Source organism: Scatophagus argus, chromosome 22 (assembly GCF_020382885.2).
Source record: "Scatophagus argus isolate fScaArg1 chromosome 22, fScaArg1.pri, whole genome shotgun sequence".
NCBI lineage: Eukaryota > Metazoa > Chordata > Actinopteri > Scatophagidae > Scatophagus > Scatophagus argus.
In genome coordinates, this window is record NC_058514.1 from 1,289,887 (window position 1) to 1,310,354 (window position 20,468).

The 20,468-nt window shown below is 47.6% G+C and overlaps 3 protein-coding genes across 4 annotated transcripts; 2 read left to right on the plus strand and 1 right to left on the minus strand.

Annotated features, from left to right (window-relative positions):
* The first annotated feature begins 561 nt into the window (after window positions 1-561).
* On the plus strand, window positions 562-4,728 carry LOC124053574 (F-box only protein 15-like). 2 transcript variants are annotated; one of them, XM_046378847.1, is made up of 10 exons: window positions 562-1,021; window positions 1,144-1,227; window positions 1,412-1,516; window positions 1,673-1,900; window positions 2,122-2,316; window positions 2,398-2,530; window positions 2,652-2,734; window positions 3,210-3,376; window positions 3,605-3,729; window positions 4,120-4,728. In XM_046378847.1, exons 1-10 carry the CDS (start codon window positions 804-806, stop codon window positions 4,390-4,392), a joined length of 1,611 nt encoding a protein of 536 aa, XP_046234803.1. In that variant the 5' UTR covers window positions 562-803; the 3' UTR covers window positions 4,393-4,728. The 2 variants fall into 2 exon arrangements, with proteins under 2 accessions (XP_046234803.1, XP_046234804.1); XM_046378848.1 differs by having other exon boundaries at window positions 565-1,021; window positions 3,231-3,376.
* LOC124053575 (E3 ubiquitin-protein ligase TRIM21-like) lies at window positions 4,506-7,142 on the minus strand. The gene is made up of 2 exons (XM_046378849.1): window positions 6,851-7,142; window positions 4,506-6,441 (listed from the first exon to the last, which is right to left on the minus strand). Exons 1-2 carry the CDS (start codon window positions 7,107-7,109, stop codon window positions 5,369-5,371), a joined length of 1,332 nt encoding a protein of 443 aa, XP_046234805.1. The 5' UTR covers window positions 7,110-7,142; the 3' UTR covers window positions 4,506-5,368.
* Window positions 7,143-9,872: 2,730 nt separating this feature from the next.
* Window positions 9,873-18,880, plus strand: LOC124053576 (tetraspanin-8-like). The gene is made up of 8 exons (XM_046378850.1): window positions 9,873-10,030; window positions 15,382-15,444; window positions 15,657-15,776; window positions 16,023-16,097; window positions 16,189-16,287; window positions 16,776-16,886; window positions 17,045-17,128; window positions 17,501-18,880. Exons 1-8 carry the CDS (start codon window positions 9,974-9,976, stop codon window positions 17,570-17,572), a joined length of 681 nt encoding a protein of 226 aa, XP_046234806.1. The 5' UTR covers window positions 9,873-9,973; the 3' UTR covers window positions 17,573-18,880.
* The last annotated feature ends 1,588 nt before the right edge of the window (window positions 18,881-20,468 follow it).

The window sequence follows — 20,468 nt, forward strand, 5'->3', positions numbered from 1 at the left end:
GAAAACCCCTGGATGGATCATGACCACCGGCCAGCCAGGCACAGTCTGGGATCAGGGTCTGACTGGACTCAGCTTGACGGCTGAGTCGCCTTCTTTGCTGTTTTCCAGTGTTGTATAATATCTGTGGAGAGAAATGTCAGGTAAACTACAGGTGAAGTTTGAATCATCAGCAACACTTTGGGGTGACCACAACACGAGGCAGCACGGCTCAGAAGACTGTGGGCCTCTGCTGCCACATAATCTGTCCATGCAGATAACTGCACACCAACTTCTACGACTGGGTGGAGCGCTTTAAAGTCCTGGAGGAGCAGCTCAGCCAGTGAATAACAAATACATACAAAACAACTTCAAACAAGCACACAGATTAATGCCAGCGCCTCTGTTGTCATCACTTGTCATTAAAACAATCAAGAAAAAGTGGTGAACAGCTGCCATGACTGAAGACCAGACTGAGTTATGGGAATAAAACGCCTCATGAAGCTGTCAGTGCGACCTTCAAGGACCTGAAACTTACGCACTGATGGGAGCAAACGCGATATTTTGTTTTTTCTGACTGACAGTGAAGGCCCCCCGTCAGGGGTCATGCGATGGCCTTGGCAAAGTGTTTTCTATTCAACAGTTAGCTACGCTGTAACCCGGTAACGGACTGTCTGATAACTAACGTTAGCTTTATGGGTAAATTAAAGGCGCAGACTTTCAAGGCGTCTTGGCTGCGCTGTTAACCACCCAATGAGGTTTTTATTGTGAAAAATAACGTTGACCGGAAGTCGCACGCTCTGGCGCTACCTCCAAAAAACTCCGTGATGGCGGCGGGACGGGGGGAGTTTTTTCGAAGTGTCTGTGAGGGCTTGGAGAGGAAACCCGCCCAGTCAGGCCCGGGTGGAAGACAGCCGGGTGGAGTTAGAGACACGCCGGGCCCGGGCAGAGGACGGTCGGGTCCGGGTAAAAAGCAGACGGGCGGAAATAGGAGGAGGAGGCCGCCAGACGCAGCTCGGAGCTCCGGTAGCGGGACTGACCACAGGTGACGGGGCGTGTCGCACCGTGTCAACCCGCGGGAACTTTAGACCACATGCTACAGTTCTGCCGCACCAAAACTTTATTTAGCACTTAATTTTACTTTCATCTTTGTAACTTGTATGTCAGCGGCCCACAACCGAGAACAGAGAGGAAGAGAGCAGCTTTTCCCAAAATCCAGACTTCTCCAGACAAGGAGAACTTAATTGAAAGGTAAGTTGAGGCTAGCAGTGTCTGCAGACCGGGTTTCCTCTGTGGGTGGGAAGTAAACACACCGTGTTCAGGCTTTGAACCAACACCTCGTGGTGAATAGAGGAACTAAAATGAAAGCTGTTGGAGCTTCTGCTCTCACCTGCAGGGGGCGTCTGATTGGCTAAATCAGTACTTTTATGTTCAGGCTGCCCTCTGAGATCCTGATGAAGATCCTGTCGTACCTGGACGCCTCCTCGCTGCTCAGCATCAGCTATGTCAGCAAGCTCTTCCACCAGGTCGCCGAAGACGAGTAAGTCTGACCGAGCGTTCGCAGTTCCTCATTTAGCAGGAGAAGGTTTTAATAAGAAGTCCCAGCCGTCCCGCACGTGAGGGGATTTTTAAATGATCTGACGCTCCCGTCTCTTTTGCTCGGTCAGATCGTAAGCTCTACTGTGTTCCACTGTAGTGTCGTCTGGCACAAGATTTACACGTCAGAGTTTGGGAGTCAGAGGTGGAGGCCGAAGTCGGATGACGAGGTGCTGAAGGTGGAGCCGGTGGAGGATCGGTCGGCGGGTCACTGGAAGAAGCTGTACTTCAGGACCGTGGCTGGACAAGAGATGAGCAAATGGAGGACAGAGCTGAGAGACGTCAGTCCGTACACCGGGCTGCCCAGGCAGACTGAGTGGATCCTCAGGTACGACAGGAAGTCCGGTTCAGCGGTGAACTGATCAGTCAGCTCAAAGCAGCCCCCCTCAACACACACACACACTATGTTTTTTTCTCATTTTTCTAAACCGATAAATACACACGATAAAGGAACAGATTATCGTGTCTCTGAGCCAAAAGTTGAATCTCCGGACAACAAATATCAGTGGCACGTGGTTTTCCCGCCTTGTGTTTGGTTTTCCCTTCCAGGAACCTGAGCGTGAGCTGGGAGCTGACGGTGTGTGATCACTCGGGACAGGAAGACACGCTGGAGCAGAGCCGAGCGTACTTCTTCAAGTCCTCTGTGATCGTCCGCTGGAACGGATACCACGAGTTCCACCGCATCAGCAGCGTCCAGCTGCACGGCGTCCGCAAGGAGACGGCCAGCAGCCCCGCGGTCAGGAAGTAAGACACACGTCTCCTTTACAAACGCCTCGTCCCCCACGACCCCACCTTCACCCCCCGCCGTCCTCCTCCTCCCGTCAGGCCCGGCTGGCGCTCTCTGATCTTGAAGGTGGACGTGAAGACTCAGCCGGCTCAGCCTGCCCGGTTCATCGGCAGAGACAGAATGATCAAACTGTTGCTTCTGCCGCCCGGTTTCCTCATCGGCATCTGGAGGGTGAGTGAGCACTCTGGATGTCTACTAGACTCACTTCTTCAGGTCCTCTGTGAGATAACGTGTGTGTGTGTGTGTGTGTGTGTGTGTGTGTGTGTGTGTGTGTGTGTGTGTGTGTGTGCAGGGTCAGGGCAGAGTTGCCTTCATCATGTTCAGCCTGCACTTCCACAGGCTGGTGGAGAAGAGTCTGCTGGGATCTCCTGTCTGGTAGGTTCACCTCTTATTGGCCCCAGTTTATCTCCTGCACAGGAACGACACGTGAGCTCAGTCAGATTTTCATGCAGTCCGACTGGGACGTCCCAGTGGACACAGCAGTTTAAATGTAAAAAGGGTCTGTCAAACATGGCTGGAGAACACAGCATGTGACAACAGGCTGATGGAGGCCAGTCGGAGGACAGTGAATCCAGCATCAACGCAGAGGTTATTAGACAGACACAAGACATTTTACATTTCAGCTCAACTTTAAATCTTTTATTTCACTGATGATTGGTTGAGATTAGTTCTTAGTTACTAAAATGTTTGTTTTTTCTCCTCCCAAACAAACTTTGAAGCAGCATCAGTTCAGTCTTTGCAGTTGCTTGATTAAACGCATTCATTTGATCAGTGAAACTGGTGAACAAGCCCCATTAACGCAGCAGCTTTGACTGTTTTAGTTTCACCTCTTTGTGTTCGGGTTTCTCAGCCTGTTTGTCCCTTCCTGCAGCCCGTACTCCGAGCCCGTGGACCTCCCGCCCGTGGATCATTCGGACCCTGAGTTCGGTCTGCACGGCTACACTCTGCACTTCGTCCTGCACAACACCAGCACTGAGATCATGTCGGGACACTTCCGCCAGCTCTCCTGTCGCACAGGTGATCAGTCCGTCCAAACAAAAGACGTAGCGAAGTGCTGTGGGATCATGGGAGCTGTTGTCTTCATTGTTGCTCATGTCAGTCTGGTCTAAGCTCATGCAGAAATGTTCACAGACGAGGTAACGTCTTAAAGTCTTATTTAACAATAAAGCCCGCGGTTGTCCGGACAGAATCAGCTCGTCTGGTCGCAGAGTAAATTCCTAACGCCTGTTGTGTTGCTGCCATCAGTGGAGATCCGGCGTGGACTGATGCTGCTGAGGGTCATCAACAGGACCAACTTGTCCCAGCACAGATCTCTGTCTGGAAACATCAAGCTGCCCTGGAAGAGCGAGTCCCTGGAGGGCTCAGTGGAGGTACATCCGGCACTCCTCACCTCAGCAAGATAACCCAGAGTTCAGGTCAAATAAAATCGACCTAAAACAACTTTCTTTCCGTATGATAAAGATTAAGGGACATGTTCCCTCAAGTCGTCCGCTCAGCCATAAACGAGCTAACTGTGGCTATCAGACCATCAGAAGTGGATTTTGACAGCAGCCTAAAGGAATAGTTCAACAATTAGGTTGATGTCAATGTGGTAAATGAAGCTGCAGCCAGTTAGCTTAGCATCGGATAGCACTGGACGCAGAGCGGTTGTTAGCGTGGCTTTGTCCAACAGTAACAACATCCACCTACCAGAACCTTTGAATGTCACACTGTGGCTTCACGGTTGGTTGTGTTCTGTCGTTTCTCTGATGGCTGCGTAGAACTGCTGCATCATAACGCTGACTCTGCTGGACGAGTTCCAGAAACCCTTCTGGTGCGTCAGCTCACCCGTGTGCATCACGATGGCGAGGAAGACCCTGTCCTACGACTACAGCGGCAAGCACTTTCTGATGGAGCACCACAGCGCGGAGGGTAAGGTGGAGATGAAGCTGGTGTGGCTGAAGGAGCAGGAGCAGTTCTTCCTCATCAGCCTCACCGTCTGCATCCCCCTGTGCAAAGTCAACAAGCACTTCAGCACCGAGTACCGAGGCTGACGGTCTCCTCGGGCCTCGTGCAGCCTCCCCCAGAGCCGACACGGAGGTCGTGATCGCAGGCCCGTGTTGGTCTGAGCGCTTGTTTTCAGTGGAAAAAAGTACAAAAATGTTCATTTCACAAGAAAAGGTTCGGAAATTGTTTAATTGTATTTTTACTCACAACACAGGAAGTGTACAGTTGCTGTTTCTGTTACGTTTGTAGAATAGCAGTGGAAAAGAAAATTCACTGAGCATGAAGTTTATTTAGAATTTCAGTGTCTATTTGACATAGTTTACGTTCAGTCACAATCGTGTGGCAGAATTTCATGCAGCTAATAAACTGCTCTTTAAAATTTCTGTAAACGTTGCACTTGTTTTTATTTACTGATGTGTGAACCTGATGTCACCATCAGACAAAGACAACACATTTACGTCCACACTGTTCATTCCAGTCACTTTGTCATCCCAGGTGGGAAAGGCGACTCGTCAGGGACTTGGGAGGAAGAAGTAAAGGTGGGCAAACTGACCCGAACAAGTAAAGAAACACACAAGAGCCTGAAAACTAACATGAATCATCACAGCTGAAGTCGGTTATTACGGCGTCTTCAAATCCACAGCCTGAGGGAAGAGTTTCACACTCAGAGTGAAGGAGTCACTTTGTGCAGTCCTGTGAAGACCGGCTGGTGGTTTAACGAGGCCTTGTGGCAATTAATGGAAAACAGGAAGTCTGCTCTTAAAAGAAAAATCTGCAAACTGAGAACAAAACTTGTTCAGGTTAACGGACATGCAGTCGTACACAAAGTCAGAACAGACTGAACAAATGTAAACATCAGTTTTAACTTTCTGCGTTCATGCACGGCGACAGGCACTAACGCTGCTGAATTCACCAGCAGGAAGCAGAGCAGGGCGGCGGAAAGCACAAGTCTGTCATCTAGTGGCACAACGTGGTACTGCACCCGATGCCCACAACATTTTCAGACAGATGCCCACCGGGTGTCTAATCAGTGTAACTGACAGGAGAGATGATCAGAGGGGTGGAGTTTTCACCATGTTGATGACCACTGGGACTGAAGAATGGGAGAAGCCTCTCGGTGAAGCCACACTCAGTAAAGCAGTGAATAATTTCTGCAGAGTCTACGTCATAAAAGGAGACCGAACCCTTTTCATAATCCACAAACACGCCCACCTTCTGCAGCTGATGTTTCACACGGAGATTGACACCAGGAGCTTTGTACTCGTTTCCATTTCTTAAACATATAGTCCAGAAACCGTTCTCGGGCTTTGGTGTGATCGATCCCTTTCTGTCTATCGACTCTTTGACGACACCTAAATCCCAGGAAGTCATCCCTTTGACTCGAACCTCGTAGTAAAATCTCCCTGAGGAAAAGCTCTGCTTTCCCAAGACGTTGCGAGCAACGTTAAATCTTTCTGGGTTGTCTGGCTGGTTTCGTTTCACGTCACCACAGTAAACTTGTTTCCGGTCGTCAGACAAAACCAGGAACGGATTTGCTGTGTCGGGATCTAAAGTCACGTCTCTTGCAGACTCCTGGACCCTGTTCAGCTTGGCCTTTGAGATCAACTTCTCCTTCTCTTTGCTGAATTTCTCCACCAGCTGATTCACAGCCGTCCCCACACTTGAGCCATAAGGCGGCGGAGGAATGAAGACTTCTGCCCAGTTCCTGGTGGTTGGAACAGCACTCGGGGAAGCGCAGCTTTTGAGGAAGTCGAGGTCGTCTTCAGTGCGTGAGAGCTTAACGCTTCTCTCCGTCAGCTCAGAGATTTCCTGCTCCAGCTCTTGGATGAGCCCGTCAGCCCGTTTCTGAGTCGTTTCCCTCTTTTCACTGATAGCTTCGATGAGATTATGCAGACTCGCCTGGACAGACTGCAGTAAAGCGGTGAAGACTCGCTCGCTGTCTGCGATGTGTCTGTCTGCTGATTTGCTGCTGAGGTGTGCAGCACGTTTGAGTTCCTCGATCTTCATCTGCCTCTCCTGGATCATCAGCTTCAGTTTATCCCCCAGCTCAGCTTTATTTGCCTCTTCATGGTTTCTGTAGTGATGCTTCCTGAAGGCTGAAACGAGCACAGAAACATCTGGTCAGGCTTAGAGAAAACCTCTCCTGTTCCTGTTCTGACCACTGATTGGCTCAGACTGCAGGGCCTAAAACATTACATTGGTGTTCCCGTCTGTCACTTAAACTCAGGAAGGGGGGATGTACAGTCAGGACCAGGCTGAACATACAAGAGTTCTCCCTTATGTTTGCTTTTTCTGGTGGCCTCTGAGGGGTTAAGTTTTGGGTAACTGCTGATCCCAAGTCTGATCAAGTACTCATCGTAATAACAGCTGCAGACTACAAAATTTGTCCCACTTGACTTTACGATTCGTCATCGGCCCTCAAATAAACCCCCTCCGTCGATCCCTACGCTGTACGCACTCAGAGATGCACGTGAAAGCTCTTTCAGGTGTTTCAGGTGGACTCACCTTCCAAACCCTGCACCAGATCATTCCTGCTGATCTTGTGTAAAACCTCCAGGGTGACCTTCAGAGCTCCAGGTCCCGGATACTTCTGTACCATCAGGTCCACCGTGTCCAGTCTGTTTGCCTTCTCCAGCCGAGCCACCGGGATGCCTGAAAAACCTTCCAGGACTTCATCCTGCTTCAAGAACCACTTGAAGCTCCCGAACTCGTCTTCTCTTAGATTCTGCAGCGTCTTCCAGAGCTCCTCTGTAAGTTTCACCATTATGGCTCCCTGCTGAAAATAAGAAATGTGAAACTGAATGTGAATGAAGATTTCACTGATTTCACCTGTAAAGCACTTCATGGTTTACCTCAACTGAGGCAGTTGTAACACACAAACTTATTTGTATTGTGTTTTTTGTTTGTTTGTTTGTTTTAGTGCTTGTTTATGTTTGTCTCAGTGGTGAAAGCACATCTGGAATCATCCACTCATAAACGTGATTTGTTTAGGAGTTGATTTTAAGGAGCAGCTCATTCATCAGATGTGTGTTACCTGCTCAGGTGACAGACTCCGGAACCGGAAAACGTGATGACGTCACGCCAGGCTGCGGTGAACAGGTTTGGCTCGCTGCGGTCGTTCCTCTTGTGTCCTCACAACATCAGAGAAGGAGGGCTGGATTTTCCAGAGAAAAGGAGCGGAAAGGAGCAGCATGAAGATGGATGAACGATTACAGCAAGCGACAGGAAGGCGAACCTGTCCTGCAGGAGACTCACGGTGTAAGGAAACCTGAAAACCCTGTCCTGATGGGGGCTCGAGGCATCCCGGTCAGTCCGTCAGGCTGTGGAGGAACCGACAGTCTGAGCAGTGGGGCTCACAGACGAGGAACGGCTTTCACTGTAACGTTAAATAACACAGAAGGCTATATTAAAGATTATATCATAAATTTGTTTGTTATTTTGTTATTTTTACCCAAAAAACTTTAGTTGGAACACAAACTGACTAACCCACACATCTAAAGGCCCCGTGTAAAAATTAGGTCTGTCAAGCAATTGCAATTTTTTTTTTAATTGCAATTATTCGCTATTAACTAATAATTTCCATAGTTAACTCTGAATTAATATTAATAATTCATATTGTCCAGAATGCCCTCCACAATACTTTAAAGGTATCGCATGCTAAAAAACATATACTGACGGCCTTAAATGTCAAACTTGAGCTCAATAAGCAACAACCAGGTGGGCAAACTGACCTGAACGTAACATTAACGCGAACACAACGTAGCGTCCAACGTAACGTCCGTCGACAGTAAACACAAATGATTTAGTTCTCGTCGCGGGGCTCATCAGGCAGGACTTTAAAGCTGAACTTTCATTCAAAAGATCCTCTTCTTCATCCTTTTATATCCAAGCGGTTTATTCTCACTTGCACATGTTACTGCATCGTTTCCTGAATTCGCAAACTACGAGTCGGGTCGAGGGTCAAAATTCCCCAACTTGCGTGCGTCCAAAAAAAGAAGAATAAATTAAATTAAACAAACTAGTGGCGTTAACTTGGAATTTGCGTTTGTAAAAACGTTGATTATAGGAGCGACGACACCATCCACAGCAGTGAAGCCACCACAGCAACTTCCTGTTTGACACTGAGAGGTTGTGGACTGAGCTCACTGAAGGTCCACAGCGAGTCCTGGACACAGTGGAAGACCTGGGATTCGGCCAGGACCACACAGGCTCATGACTACAACACCAAAGCATGCAGCCCCCCTCACCCAGCTCGGTTTGGTTCGGACCACTTTGCAACTCGTGGGACTTTGGCTGACGAGGAGGCAGCTTGACACGACCGGCAGCATCCAGGAGAAATCCTCCAAACACACACACAACCAGGTGTGTGAAGAGCTGACGGAGGACGATGAAGACCGAACAGTGTGAACCTGTTCCCGGCTGAATGAGGTCTCTGTCCAAACCTTCTCCTTTAGTCACGCAGACTCAAACATGCACTTTGCTCCCCGTGGCTGTGTTGTATGCCCTCATACCCTCCCAGTCACACACACACACACACACACACACACACACATGGATCCAGACCCCATTATGATAACTGACACAATAACACACACAGAAGGTCATTTCTGCGGCCCAATCAGGGCCAGTAAGTTCACCCAGCTGCTCTCATTGGTTGTCTCATTGGAGTCTGCGAGTTGTTTGGGAAGTCAAGGATCTGTGGAGGCCTCACATTGCCTGATAAGATGACTAAGGTTCTGACTGAGGCCTCAGATTGTGTGGAAGAGTGAATTAGGGTGAAATGGGACCAACAATCTGGTAGGTGGCGCTGCACCCTTTCTGCAGTCTGTCGTTTGCCACTTCGTACATTTCATGTTTTCATGTGAGGAAGTCGGGGTGGATTTGATCGGAGAGCTGAACGTGATGTCGGGTAGAAACACTGAATAACGTCTTGTCTTATCTCTGGCGGTGAGAAGGAAAACCTGAAAAAAGTCAAATGGAGGGGACTGTGGTCAAGTGTTTGCTGAGTGTGTTGTAGTTTCATCCTCCGACCACTAGATGGTGATAAAGAGTCATATGTTACTGAGCCGTGTTGATGCTGCTGTCTTACTGTCCTGAGCTTCACTATGTGTTTTCATGTGACAAAATAAAAAGATAACAGAAGCAGGAGTACATTCATACTGAGTGATGAGATCAAAGTTAACGATTAACAATTGATCGATTGGAATCTGCAGTGTTAGAGCTGACCTTCCTGAAGAAACACCATCCTGTCGTTCTCTGTTCAGGTGTTTTATCAGTGTTTAATACTGTTTAACAAGCGGTCAGATTTCAGACTCCTTCGTTTGTCAAGACGACTTTTCAACCAATCAGGACCACACGAGCCTCTCGGTGCTCATTTGGACGATAAAGGAGGCAAACTGAGGAGGTAGGGAACCAAAGAAGGGTGCAGGCTAGGAAAAGGAAAAGACAATGAAAGAAAGGAGGAGGGGAGGAGAGCCAAATGGGATGCGGCCTCAGTGGGAGGAAACAGGTGGAGGGGGCTGGTGTGTTTACTAGCCTGAGGGAGAGTTTGTTTCTGCCTTCGTCCTGCGGGAAGCTTCAGTTCACAGACGGCAGCGAGTCGAGTGACAAGCGGCTGAAATAAAAACCATGGCTGTGAACAAATGCGTCAAATACCTTCTCTTCTTCTTCAACCTGCTTTTCTGGGTGAGTGCGGAAAACAAAACAGCAATTTACGATATTTTCTTACATCATTTCAAACTTCTGTCCACTTCACTCACTCATCATCTCGTTCTTCTGGCTTCTGCAGGAGTTTATTGTTTTGTTTGTCAGTCAGACTCTTTGGATTTCTTTTGGATTTTGCTTCATGTGTTGAGTTCATGTGTTTTATTCTGCGTGCTGTCATAAGCTTTCATTTAAAAAACATCTGCTCTTTGTTGCTGCTGTTCACTGTGTTTGCTGTGTTTGAAGGTGTGATTTTGGCCTTCAGTCCATCCTCAGTGTGCTGTGTTTCTCAGGTGTTTCTCAGGTGTTTGTGCTCCATCAGCGGGTGGTGTAGAACAGGTTTTATCGGCTCTTTATCTCCTCTCTGCCTCTCCCTCCACAAACAAACGCTCCTTCAGTTTCAGGGCGTGTCCCCGCCGCTCAGCATCATCAGGTCTGATCTCGGGCCTCGCGTCACTCCTCCGCCGTGGGTGGAGGTTAGATCGGCGCGTCACTCCTCAGGGTGTCTGCCGGGAGTTTCCACCTCAAAACAAAGGCTCCATGATGGCTAATCTGTTAGAAGTTCTTGCTCAACGTTAACATGATGGCGCATGTTGTAGAAGGTTTGCTGTTGATATGCACACATTATCGCTGTCATGATGAAGAGGAGGAGGCGGAGGAGACGTGGTGGTGTAACCACATGTTTGTTTTGTGAACAGAAGCTGGGCTGGTGCTTTTCCTCCACTGTGAGCCTGTATGCTAAGCTAGGCTAACTGAAGACTCACAGCAACAGAATCGTTAAGTGCTGCTGTCACAAGTTTGTGCTGAGGTTCAGTACTTGAGTAAATGTACTCGGTTATGTTCCGGCCACAGTCTCCAAACGCTGTCCACGTCCTGCATCACTTCCTTCCTGTTTTTCTGCCAGATGTCAGAAATAATCTAAACAAATCTAGAGTCCACTTTTGGCTCGGCGTCTCCTGCTGCCTGCCGAGGTTATTTCAGTCCTTCTCTCATGTTCCCAGAAATGATGTTAAATCAATGTTAACGTGATTGTGCGCGCTCAGAGGACACGGCGGACAGGACGTGTTTACCTAATGATGCAGATGGCGAGGGCGAGCTGTTTCCTGTACTGTAGCTTGTGACCTGTTTGCGCTGTGGTGAGTTCGCGGTGGTTCCTGTGGCTGAAGGCTGAGCCGAGAAGGCTGAGCCGAAAAGCCTGCCGACATCTCGTCAAACAGCAGTGCTTTGATGGCCTGTGATGGAAGAGAAATAACCAATTATGTGCAGCTCTGTCTCCGTGCATTAACGCCTTTTAGCACAGTGCAGAGTGCTCGTGTACTCCATGAATAATAGATGCTGCGTTCAGGGACCATTTCTGCAGCGGAAAGAGAGGATCCAAACAGAAAGAAACATTCGGCACTGCAACAAACAGGTGGACAGGAACTGAACACTGACTGCTGGATCTGAACTCTGTTAAAATGTGTTTTGGTTTCTCTGTGTTAAAACAGCATCTGATCATTTGTTACTGCACCTCATGTGTTTGACCTCCTATGAGTCATTTTGAATATTCAAATTACACACACCAAACAGATTCAACACAGCAAACCGCTTCATGAAAGTACAAACTGAAATGATGTTATTAAAGATGCTTCGCACAACAGGTTTGTGCTGTCACAGTAAGACTCCACTGAAAGGACTAAGCAGGAATTTATAGTCAGTCTACAAAACTTCTGTACATTTACTTAAATCAGAATTTGAACATAAATTTGAATACTGCTAATCCACACAAATCTGAGCCGTTCGGATTGGAGCCTGATCAATATACCAGCTTGCATTGGCTCACCGCAGTATTGACTGATACTTAAAGCTGCAGCACAGACGTTCTGCACGGGTGTTTTTAAATGTCACCACTTTACTGTTCGCAGGGCTCAACAATAAAGGTTGTGCAACACCACGTCAGACCAGTAAATCCAGCAACTCAAGGAGCAAACGAGTTGAACACTTTGTTTCCCCTCCATCGCTGATGAATGTGGCTCTGGACCGAACCATCCCGTTTGACATAACGGTTCGCTGTAGTCTTTGTGTTGTTCGATAACCAGGACCAGGCCTGGTCAGGTTCACAGTGATGTGGAGGGCCGACACTCATCAGGCGCACAGCAGCCCTGTGGGCGTGGCGTCCGTCTGACTTTAATGCCTGCTGAACCACAGAGACCTCAGTTGGTCGTCTTCGACAGGCCGAGTGGGCTGGCGGCTGCACACGCCTGCCTGCTGTTAGTCATGTCACTCTTGTACTTTTGTGTGTGGTTATTGTGTGATGACATCATCCTGTGTGCTCACTGGTGTGACAGATCTGTGGTGAAACCTGTAGATCAGACAGTGAGTCATCACTAAGGTGTTTCTCACTGCCTGTGAGTCACTGCTGAGGGATGCACCACGCCCACGCTGACAGACTGAGCTCTGATCAGTTCATCGATTATTATTGTCAAAATGATTCACAAGTTGATACCCATGAAGGAGACACTGTGTGCAGTTTACAACATGTTAACTACAGGAAGCCAGCAGGGACACAAAGGCTCAGAGTGACACAGTCACCGAGTTTTTATTAATCATATCACCTGATTTATGATTGATGAGGAGAACTGCAGTCCTGATTAACTGTAACTTTTGTCTCTTGTGTGCTAGCCGAGTGTGGATCAAGTGGCCCCGGGGGCCCCGGGACTTTGAGGCTGGCGGTCTGAGGCTTATGTCAGATTCAGCTCTCAGCTCAGGGCTGAGGATACGCAGCGGGAAACGTCCTCTGTACTCCTATTCTGATATGAATAACCTGAATTAAATCAGATCTCAGTCCTGATTAGACGTAATCCTGATGAACTGCTTGTCTGATCAATTTCAGCTCTGTCAGCTGTAACCACAACTAATCCAACAAAAGCCACTTTGATCCTGATCAAACCTAATTCCAGTCACACTTGTGATCCTGGATAGTTTTTGTAACCGTTTCCTCTGGCCCGGGTTGAGCCCGGCGCGAGCTCAGAGGGCGCGAGCTCAGAGGGCGTGTTTGTTTTTCACACCTGCTATGCTGCTCAGCAGGTTTCCAGTGTGGGCTGATGTTCAGGATATGAAACGCGTCTGAATCTCTTGGCTTTGACTTGGCAAACGTTTCACTGATCAAAATTAAAAAATAACCTCGTCGCTGCTCCACCCAGAGCTCCACTTAACGACCATCTTTTTCTGTGTTTACGGAGAATTTTCCCCCAACAAATACAGTTTTTATCTTAAATCTGTGGGGGAAAACTTCTCAGTTTAAATAAACTGTGGACTCCCTGTGTGATCCGAGGCACAGTCCGGTCAGCATGAGGGCCCTGGCCTCAGGGCTAACGAGCCTTAACCGGACGATTCGCCTCCGCCGATGGCGCCGTGACGTTCTGCTCGTGTTTGCGTGAAGGCGCTCGGCGCGCGTGAGCCCGGTGGGTTTGCTCGTGTCGTTACCTGTGCTCAGACATCAGATGTTCAGGTGATAACGAAGACCTTCGACTACGCACTGAGTCACCGAGTGTTTGTGTGGTTTCCATCCTCCACCTCCACGCAGTAACTTAATCTTCCCTTCGAATCTCACGCAAGCCACTCGCGGCCCACACGCACAGCAGCGCTTCACTCTCTGACTGTCACGCTCGGCTTGTTTCTCAGGAAAACTCGGAGGAAAAGCCGCTTTGTGCGAGCGGAAAAGCAGGATCTCCCTGCTCCACTTTACGACCCACGTGAGCACTGGGTTGGTTTTCCCGCCCTGTCCTCGTCTCTTTTCCACAACTTTGTTACAAGGTGGCAAACGATGAAAAAGGAGGAAAAACCAGATTTGCTTTTTCTCTACGTTTCCACAACAAAGCCAGTGTGAGCAGAGCGATGGGGGTTTTGTCCTCAGGCGGAGCCGCCACCCGCACGCTGCTCGTCTCTGTTTGCGCTCCAAACTGTCTCGACTTCACGCTGAAGGTGTACACGACAAACGGACAAATGTGTGAGGGTGTTTTGATGGTGAAACGGCTTTCAGCAGGTGCTGTGCAGCGGCTTTTTGTAGCCTTTTCCCTGAAAACACGTGAAAAACGAGCTGAAACCCGCTGAAGAGCTGCAGGCTCAGCTGAGCTGCTGCCTCCAGCCTGTGGATCCACGCTCAGATCATCATCATGCACAGGAACAGCCTCCAGCGTTGACCTTGACACTGTGATGATGCTTTTGACCAATCAGAAGCCACCTGGGCTTCAGCCTCTGGTCACACTGGTTCCACAGCACCTGCAGGTGTGACTCAGAGCAGTAAAATGTACCCTGTGCGTGTGTGTGTGTGTGTGTGCGTGCGTGTGCGTGTGTGTGTGCGTGCGTGTGTGTGTGTGTAGAGGCAGAGGTCTGACTCGCTCTTCTTCTTCCTCTGTTAATGACAATAATAAATTCTTTCACATAACAGAACCCAACATCTCTGTTCATGTGGAGACCATCACAGCTCCTGTGCTGATATGAATAAATACAAACTTCCTGTTTGCTCTGGTTGCATTAGCGTCTCTCTGTTGTCTTCCTGAGCGTCCACTTCAGCCACATCCTGCCTCCACCGTCCTCCAGTCCTCTGACTGGTCTCCGTCTTCGCTGTGCTGCGTGCTGACCGCTCTGACCATGAAATATTAATGACACATATTACTCACAGTCGTGTGTTTGTGTCGGCTAATTGTGCGAATGCTGAATAATACATGTCGCTCATCAGTCCTGAAGCCGCCCAGCAGAGCACGACAAGCTCAGCAGGCAGGAGGGAACACATCAGAGTTCCTGGATTAAAGTTCTGTGGCCTTGACTTTTCTTGTGGTGGTAAACGTAAGGTGGAGGTAAAGGCAGCACACTCCTGTGGCTGTGGGAGTGACAGGCTACACGGCCTCTTTTGGTTTGCTTCTTTAATAAACTCCAACACGGCAGACAGCGTCTCTCAACTCATTCAATAGCCGCACTTCGCTACCCTCCTTTTCTTCCTGCCTCACCTGGAAAAAACTTCCCCCTACAAACACAAAGAAGGAACTTATATTTCCTCTTACCTGACCCTCAAAACAGAACAGTAATAATCAAAACATTATACAAGTAAAATATAAAATATCAACCCATAAATAATTACATGAAATACAAATAATATCATTCCACTAATATTACTCAAATAAAGGTTTTCAGGGAAGTACGCTTAAATAATAAAATAATAATCACACCCAGTTGCACGTCTGCTGTTACAGATGTGCTGCTGCTGTTCTCCCCCAGGTGGCGCCAGATTCTCATCAGCAAACTGATGCCTGTTGCACCTTCTGTGCTTAAATTTCATCTTTCTCCCTTTTCAGATTAGCGGTTGCATCATCCTGGGTGTCTCCATCTACCTGAAAGTCAGCAAAGATGGTAACCAGGTGAGACTCGGTTCATTAACTTACTGACACGCTGAAACTCACTGCCTTTTGTTCTTTTACTCACAGAGGTGATGTTGTCACCACCTCAGCTTTACCAAAATGCTCTTTGCAGCAACTAAATTAGCATTAGCATCAGTGCTAGCCATCCACATGTTATTAACGGACCTGTCTGTTGTGCTGACCTGCCGTCTGCCTCCTCCTCCTGTCTTCAGATCACCAATGAGTCTCTTCCTGGCATCGACCTGATGATCGCCATCGGGGTGATCATCATGGTGCTCGGCTTCCTGGGCTGCTGCGGCGCCATCAGAGAGAACCGCTGCATGTTGCTGCTGGTGGGAATCACGTTGCTCTCTCTACACCATTTGATTGGACGTTTTCTGACTGAAATCGTTAAACTTAAACCCAAAAGTGGACTAAAATGGTTGCCTGAGTTGAGTCTGCGGCAGCCAGGCAAATAACATAAAAGATAACGTTGGGTTTCAGCTGATTTTTGAAAACTCAGAGCTTTCAGTTTTCAGAGACTCGTGTGTGTAGAGAAGATCAGAAAAATCAACCCAATGCTTTTCCCTCTCCTTCAGTTCTTCATCACCCTCCTCATCATCTTCATCCTCCTGCTGGCGGCGGGCATCCTGGGTGCCGTGGGCGAGAACAAGGTAAAACAGGAAGTGATGCCCTCCTCGGGAATCCTGGAATGGCGGCTTGTGTTGTTCATTTGGTTTATTTGATGTGTTTGTGTGTCTGCAGGTGAAGGACTGGGTGAAGGAGCGTCTGCAGAGTAAGTTCACCCCGCTGTCAGACCAAAAGGAGGACGTGAAGGAAGACCTGGAGAAACTGCAGCGGGAGGTAACGCAGAAGTGTCACTCTGAGAGTCTAACACACACACGCACGCACACACACAGAAGCACACTTTGTGTAATTACGCTCACTACCTGAAGGGGGCGACGAAGGTTCCTCACTGCAGGTTTAGATACTGAAAGATCAACACTGTGAATACTTCAGGCTGTAGTTACCATGTTTAGCCACCAGGGGCGCTCATGCATCAGCCACCAGGTTTCGCTCACAGGCAGCGTCATGTCTTTGTCTTACTAAGGCAACAGTCAGCAACCCAAAGTTCTTCAGTTCACTGCAGAGCTGAACAACAGAAAATCTTAGCATTAAGAAGACTGAAAGCAGAAATCGATTATCAAAAGGCTGCTCGGTAATTTCCTGTTAATTTCTCTGCCAGCTCTGGACAGACTGTAGTTAGAAATCAGCAAGTGATTAGTGAGCAGCTGATGAGTGATTGCTGTCCGGCTGGATCTCATGTTGTTGTTCTTGTGTCTTCCTCCCAGCTGAAGTGTTGTGGTCTTTTGAATGGACCATCAGACTGGCAGAAGATTCCCGACTCCTGCCGCTGCAATGCCACCGAGCCGGACTGCAAGTCCTCCGCCGTCTACTCCACGGTGAGCACACGGCGTCCGGTTCATCAGCCCGCAGAGGCTGAAATGTGACAGTGAAGTCAAACTTCTGGGATCAGAACCTGAGAGAGAATATCAGCTTTGATGTTGGATGTTGATGATGATGATGATGATGATGATGATGTCACACTTTCGTCCTGCAGCCCTGCTCTGAAAAAATCATCCAACTGCTGGAGCAAAACATGGAGGTGGTGCTGGGAATCGCCTTTGCCATCGCCATCCTGCTGGTCAGGACACACACACACACACACACACACATACATACATACACACGCACACACACACACACACGCAATGAACACACTACACACACTACAGGGAGAATAACATAAAAATATTGAATATGAACGTTATTCTGCATTTTGTATCAAATGGGATTTTAATTTGAAATGGTCACAGGAAGTCCTGTTTTTAGCAGCGTAAGGCTGTGAAATAGAGAGGCTTCAGACTGAAACATGACTTGGCAGGGACGGGACAGACATGTTTAAACTGAAGACTAAGTATGTTTTGAGCACACGTGATGATTTTACTGCACGCACCAACCTGAATGTGTTGGCTCTCTGTTCTGTCGGCTTGTCTCACATGTTTCCTCTCTGCAGATTTTCGGCATGGTCTTCTCCATGATGCTCTACTGTCAGATCGGCAGGAAGGAGACCGCCACCACCGCCTGAACGCCTGTGCATGGCCACGCCCCCCCAGTTGCCTGACACCCAATCAGCAGTGCTCAGATGACCCGTGTAATATGCACCACGTATCCTCGGTGCTCCTTAAAGTAACCCGTGCTTTTACTGTGAAGGAGCACGCTGATATTTTGGTTGAATTTATTTAAGCTGCTCGTGACATTAATATCTTCACCAGAAAACAAGCTAACTTCCCAGAATGTCAGAGTGCTTCTTTCATTTTAACAGCAATGACATGTTTTCTGTAGACATCCGACAGCCACTTCGAAACCGAGCTCCAGTCTGTTTCTGCTCACACTTTGGCCTCCATGAACAACATTTGGCAAAATAAAAGTCAAAAACTGCTCAAGTCACTTTGGTGTCCGGGGCTCATTATGTATGGAAGCCCATTGCTGCAAAGAATAAATATAAACTATCACTAAATATGAAGTTAGGTATTACAAAAATATAAATTCTCAAGTAAGAACTGATTCATATGAGTGCTTTACAGTCAATACTGTAAAACAAAACAAATTAATGAAAGATATCTACTCAAATATAGACTTATCATTTTAGCTTAGCTCATTTTTTTTCTGTATTTAAAGGGACAGTTCACCCCAAAATGAAAATTTCCCATTTTCCTCTTACCAGTTGTAGTGCTGTAAGTTAAGTCACACCAGAACAATTTTGGGGTGAACAGTCCCTTTAATCTGTCTTATGTGAAAGATGCTTAAAGTCAAATCATTGATAAATGAAGTATTGAATCATCATTTTTAGATATGTGTGAGAGTTTTGTATGTTAAGTCGTTTGAGGCAGGAATGGGCTTCCGTAGTTTATCTCCAAACGTGTTCTGCTGTAATCTCTGGAAAATATTACAAAGTAATCCTCAGGAAGTTGTGGTGTGTGCTTGTATTGTTGCTCCATTAACCTTCCAGAAATCTACATTTAGCCATTTTGCCATCATAAAAGAAATCGTTTTGAATTTGACGCTGCAGAGATTTAATATGATGTATCACCTTGTCGTTTTTAGCCTCATTAGCTTCTGACTCTTTTGATTTTTAAAGTGCAGAAGTGGAGCAAAACTTTTCTTGTTTCTTTGCACTCTGAATCCTGTTGCTGATGTGTATATGAGTTTGTTTTTGTACTTTCAGTGGTTGAAAGCTTGATAGTTTTTATTCTTGTGTGTCTCTGTCTCCTCACACAGTTTAGTTTGGGACTTCCAGTGTCATACTCATAATATAACAACTTCTACATTAAAGTGCTTGTCTTTTATTTTGTTGTCCACCCCCATTGGAGAAATAAAGAATAACTAAAAAATACTCTGAAGTATTTTTTTTAAGTAGTTTTCAACGTGTGATGCCTGAGATTTTGTATTTTCTTTCAAGAAGCAGCTTCCATCTTCGTCAGTATTCTTAATAAAGTCTACAACAAAGGAGAAAGAAGTTCTCCAGTCGTCTCCTGTGGACCCCCTCGCCTCCACTGCAGGACCTCCGATTGTCCCCCTGACCTCACTTTGAGCATCGCTGATCTGATGAAATGTGACAGAGGAGGTCGTTTGTTCGCACCTCGACATGCTGATGCTGAAGTTCCTGCACGAGGTTTGGTTTTCTCGCCGTTCCAGCTGTCTAAATACAGTGAATGATGAAGGGAAGCTCAGGCTGCAGCCGTCCGCCTGTCTGCATCACAGTGAAGTATTGCAGGTTAACGCCAGCACTTCCTTCCTGCTCCAAAATATATCCAAACTGTTCTTTTATTACGAGAATGAAAGCTCTCACTTCCCCCTTCAGCAAAGCCTCACAGGATCCCGTCAGTTAGCAGCAGGATCTGAGCTCGCGGCGTCCACCGACGACACCAGAGAGGACACTGAACGGCCGCCAGTCAGCCATCACACGAACAGAAAGCTGAGCCAACACTGAAGGCGGGAAATCTTTTAGATCAGATCAATTTGTCAGTTTGCTCCCAAAAGTTGAGAATGAACTTCCTCATTCACCACAGTGTTGACTGTGGACTGTGGATTGGACTGTGAATTGGACTGTGATGTCATCAAAGATTCTCTTAACGTGGAGGAACAGGACGGACCAGCTGGACTGAATCAACAGAATTAATAAAATAAACAAAATCACAAACACGACTAACCTGCTGCTCGGATGAAGTTTGTTCCACATTTTGAACTAGAAGTGTTAGCGTCACAGGCGTGAGCTCCTGCTTATCTTTTAAATGACGGGAGCAAACTTGTAAAGTCGGAAGCGACTTGTATTTTGAAAACCACCTCAAACCACTTGGATCCGTTCAAGAAATACAAACAGGTTGGATGGATTAAACTGTTTCAGAGCACCTATCAAACTGTAGGCCCACCTGTTCATTTAACACACAGGTGGCTGCTGTTCTCTGTAGCACCACTAGGGGGTGCAGTTGTAATGTTGTTGTTAATGAAGAGGCCAAAAGCTTTTCATTTTTGTGACAGCTCAGAGGGCGACTTGTGAAACACTATTCCAACTCAGTCTGCTGTTGTGTGGGGCGACGGAGAGACGCAGCAAACTAGCTTCCTGTTTCACAATAAAAGCCTTGTTAAGACACAAAGGGTTTCTGTCCACGGAAACAGCAGAGGGCTTTCAGTTTGAAAAGGAGACAGGACGTGTAACAGTGTAATAACTAACAGGGCAAACAGGAGTGGATCACAACACGGCTTCATCCTGAAACATGACCAAATATCCTCACCCGACTGACAGAAGGGAACTGACAGACAAAATGATCAGCAACGCTTTCGACCGAACCAACTCCCGCCAACTGTGTCACCTGACTGCAGGGACTGCATGAAGATAAGATCAGCACAGTGCATTTGCTTCAGTGTGAAGGGCTGCTGGAGGTCTCAGATCTCCTGAAGTCCGACGTTTTAATCACGTCAGT

Coding starts and splice junctions, on each gene's coding strand:
- LOC124053575 (XM_046378849.1), bottom strand. CDS start 7,109: ATGGTGAAACTTACAGAGGAGCTCTGGAAGACGCTGCAGAATCTAAGA. Junction 6,442..6,850: donor TCTGGTGCAGGGTTTGGAAG/GTGAGTCCACCT, acceptor TGCTCGTTTCAG/CCTTCAGGAAGCATCACTAC.
- LOC124053576 (XM_046378850.1), top strand. CDS start 9,974: ATGGCTGTGAACAAATGCGTCAAATACCTTCTCTTCTTCTTCAACCTG. Junction 16,098..16,188: donor GTGCCGTGGGCGAGAACAAG/GTAAAACAGGAA, acceptor GTGTGTCTGCAG/GTGAAGGACTGGGTGAAGGA. Junction 16,887..17,044: donor CCTCCGCCGTCTACTCCACG/GTGAGCACACGG, acceptor TTCGTCCTGCAG/CCCTGCTCTGAAAAAATCAT.
- LOC124053574 (XM_046378847.1), top strand. CDS start 804: ATGGCGGCGGGACGGGGGGAGTTTTTTCGAAGTGTCTGTGAGGGCTTG. Junction 1,022..1,143: donor GGTAGCGGGACTGACCACAG/GTGACGGGGCGT, acceptor CTTGTATGTCAG/CGGCCCACAACCGAGAACAG. Junction 1,517..1,672: donor CACCAGGTCGCCGAAGACGA/GTAAGTCTGACC, acceptor GTTCCACTGTAG/TGTCGTCTGGCACAAGATTT.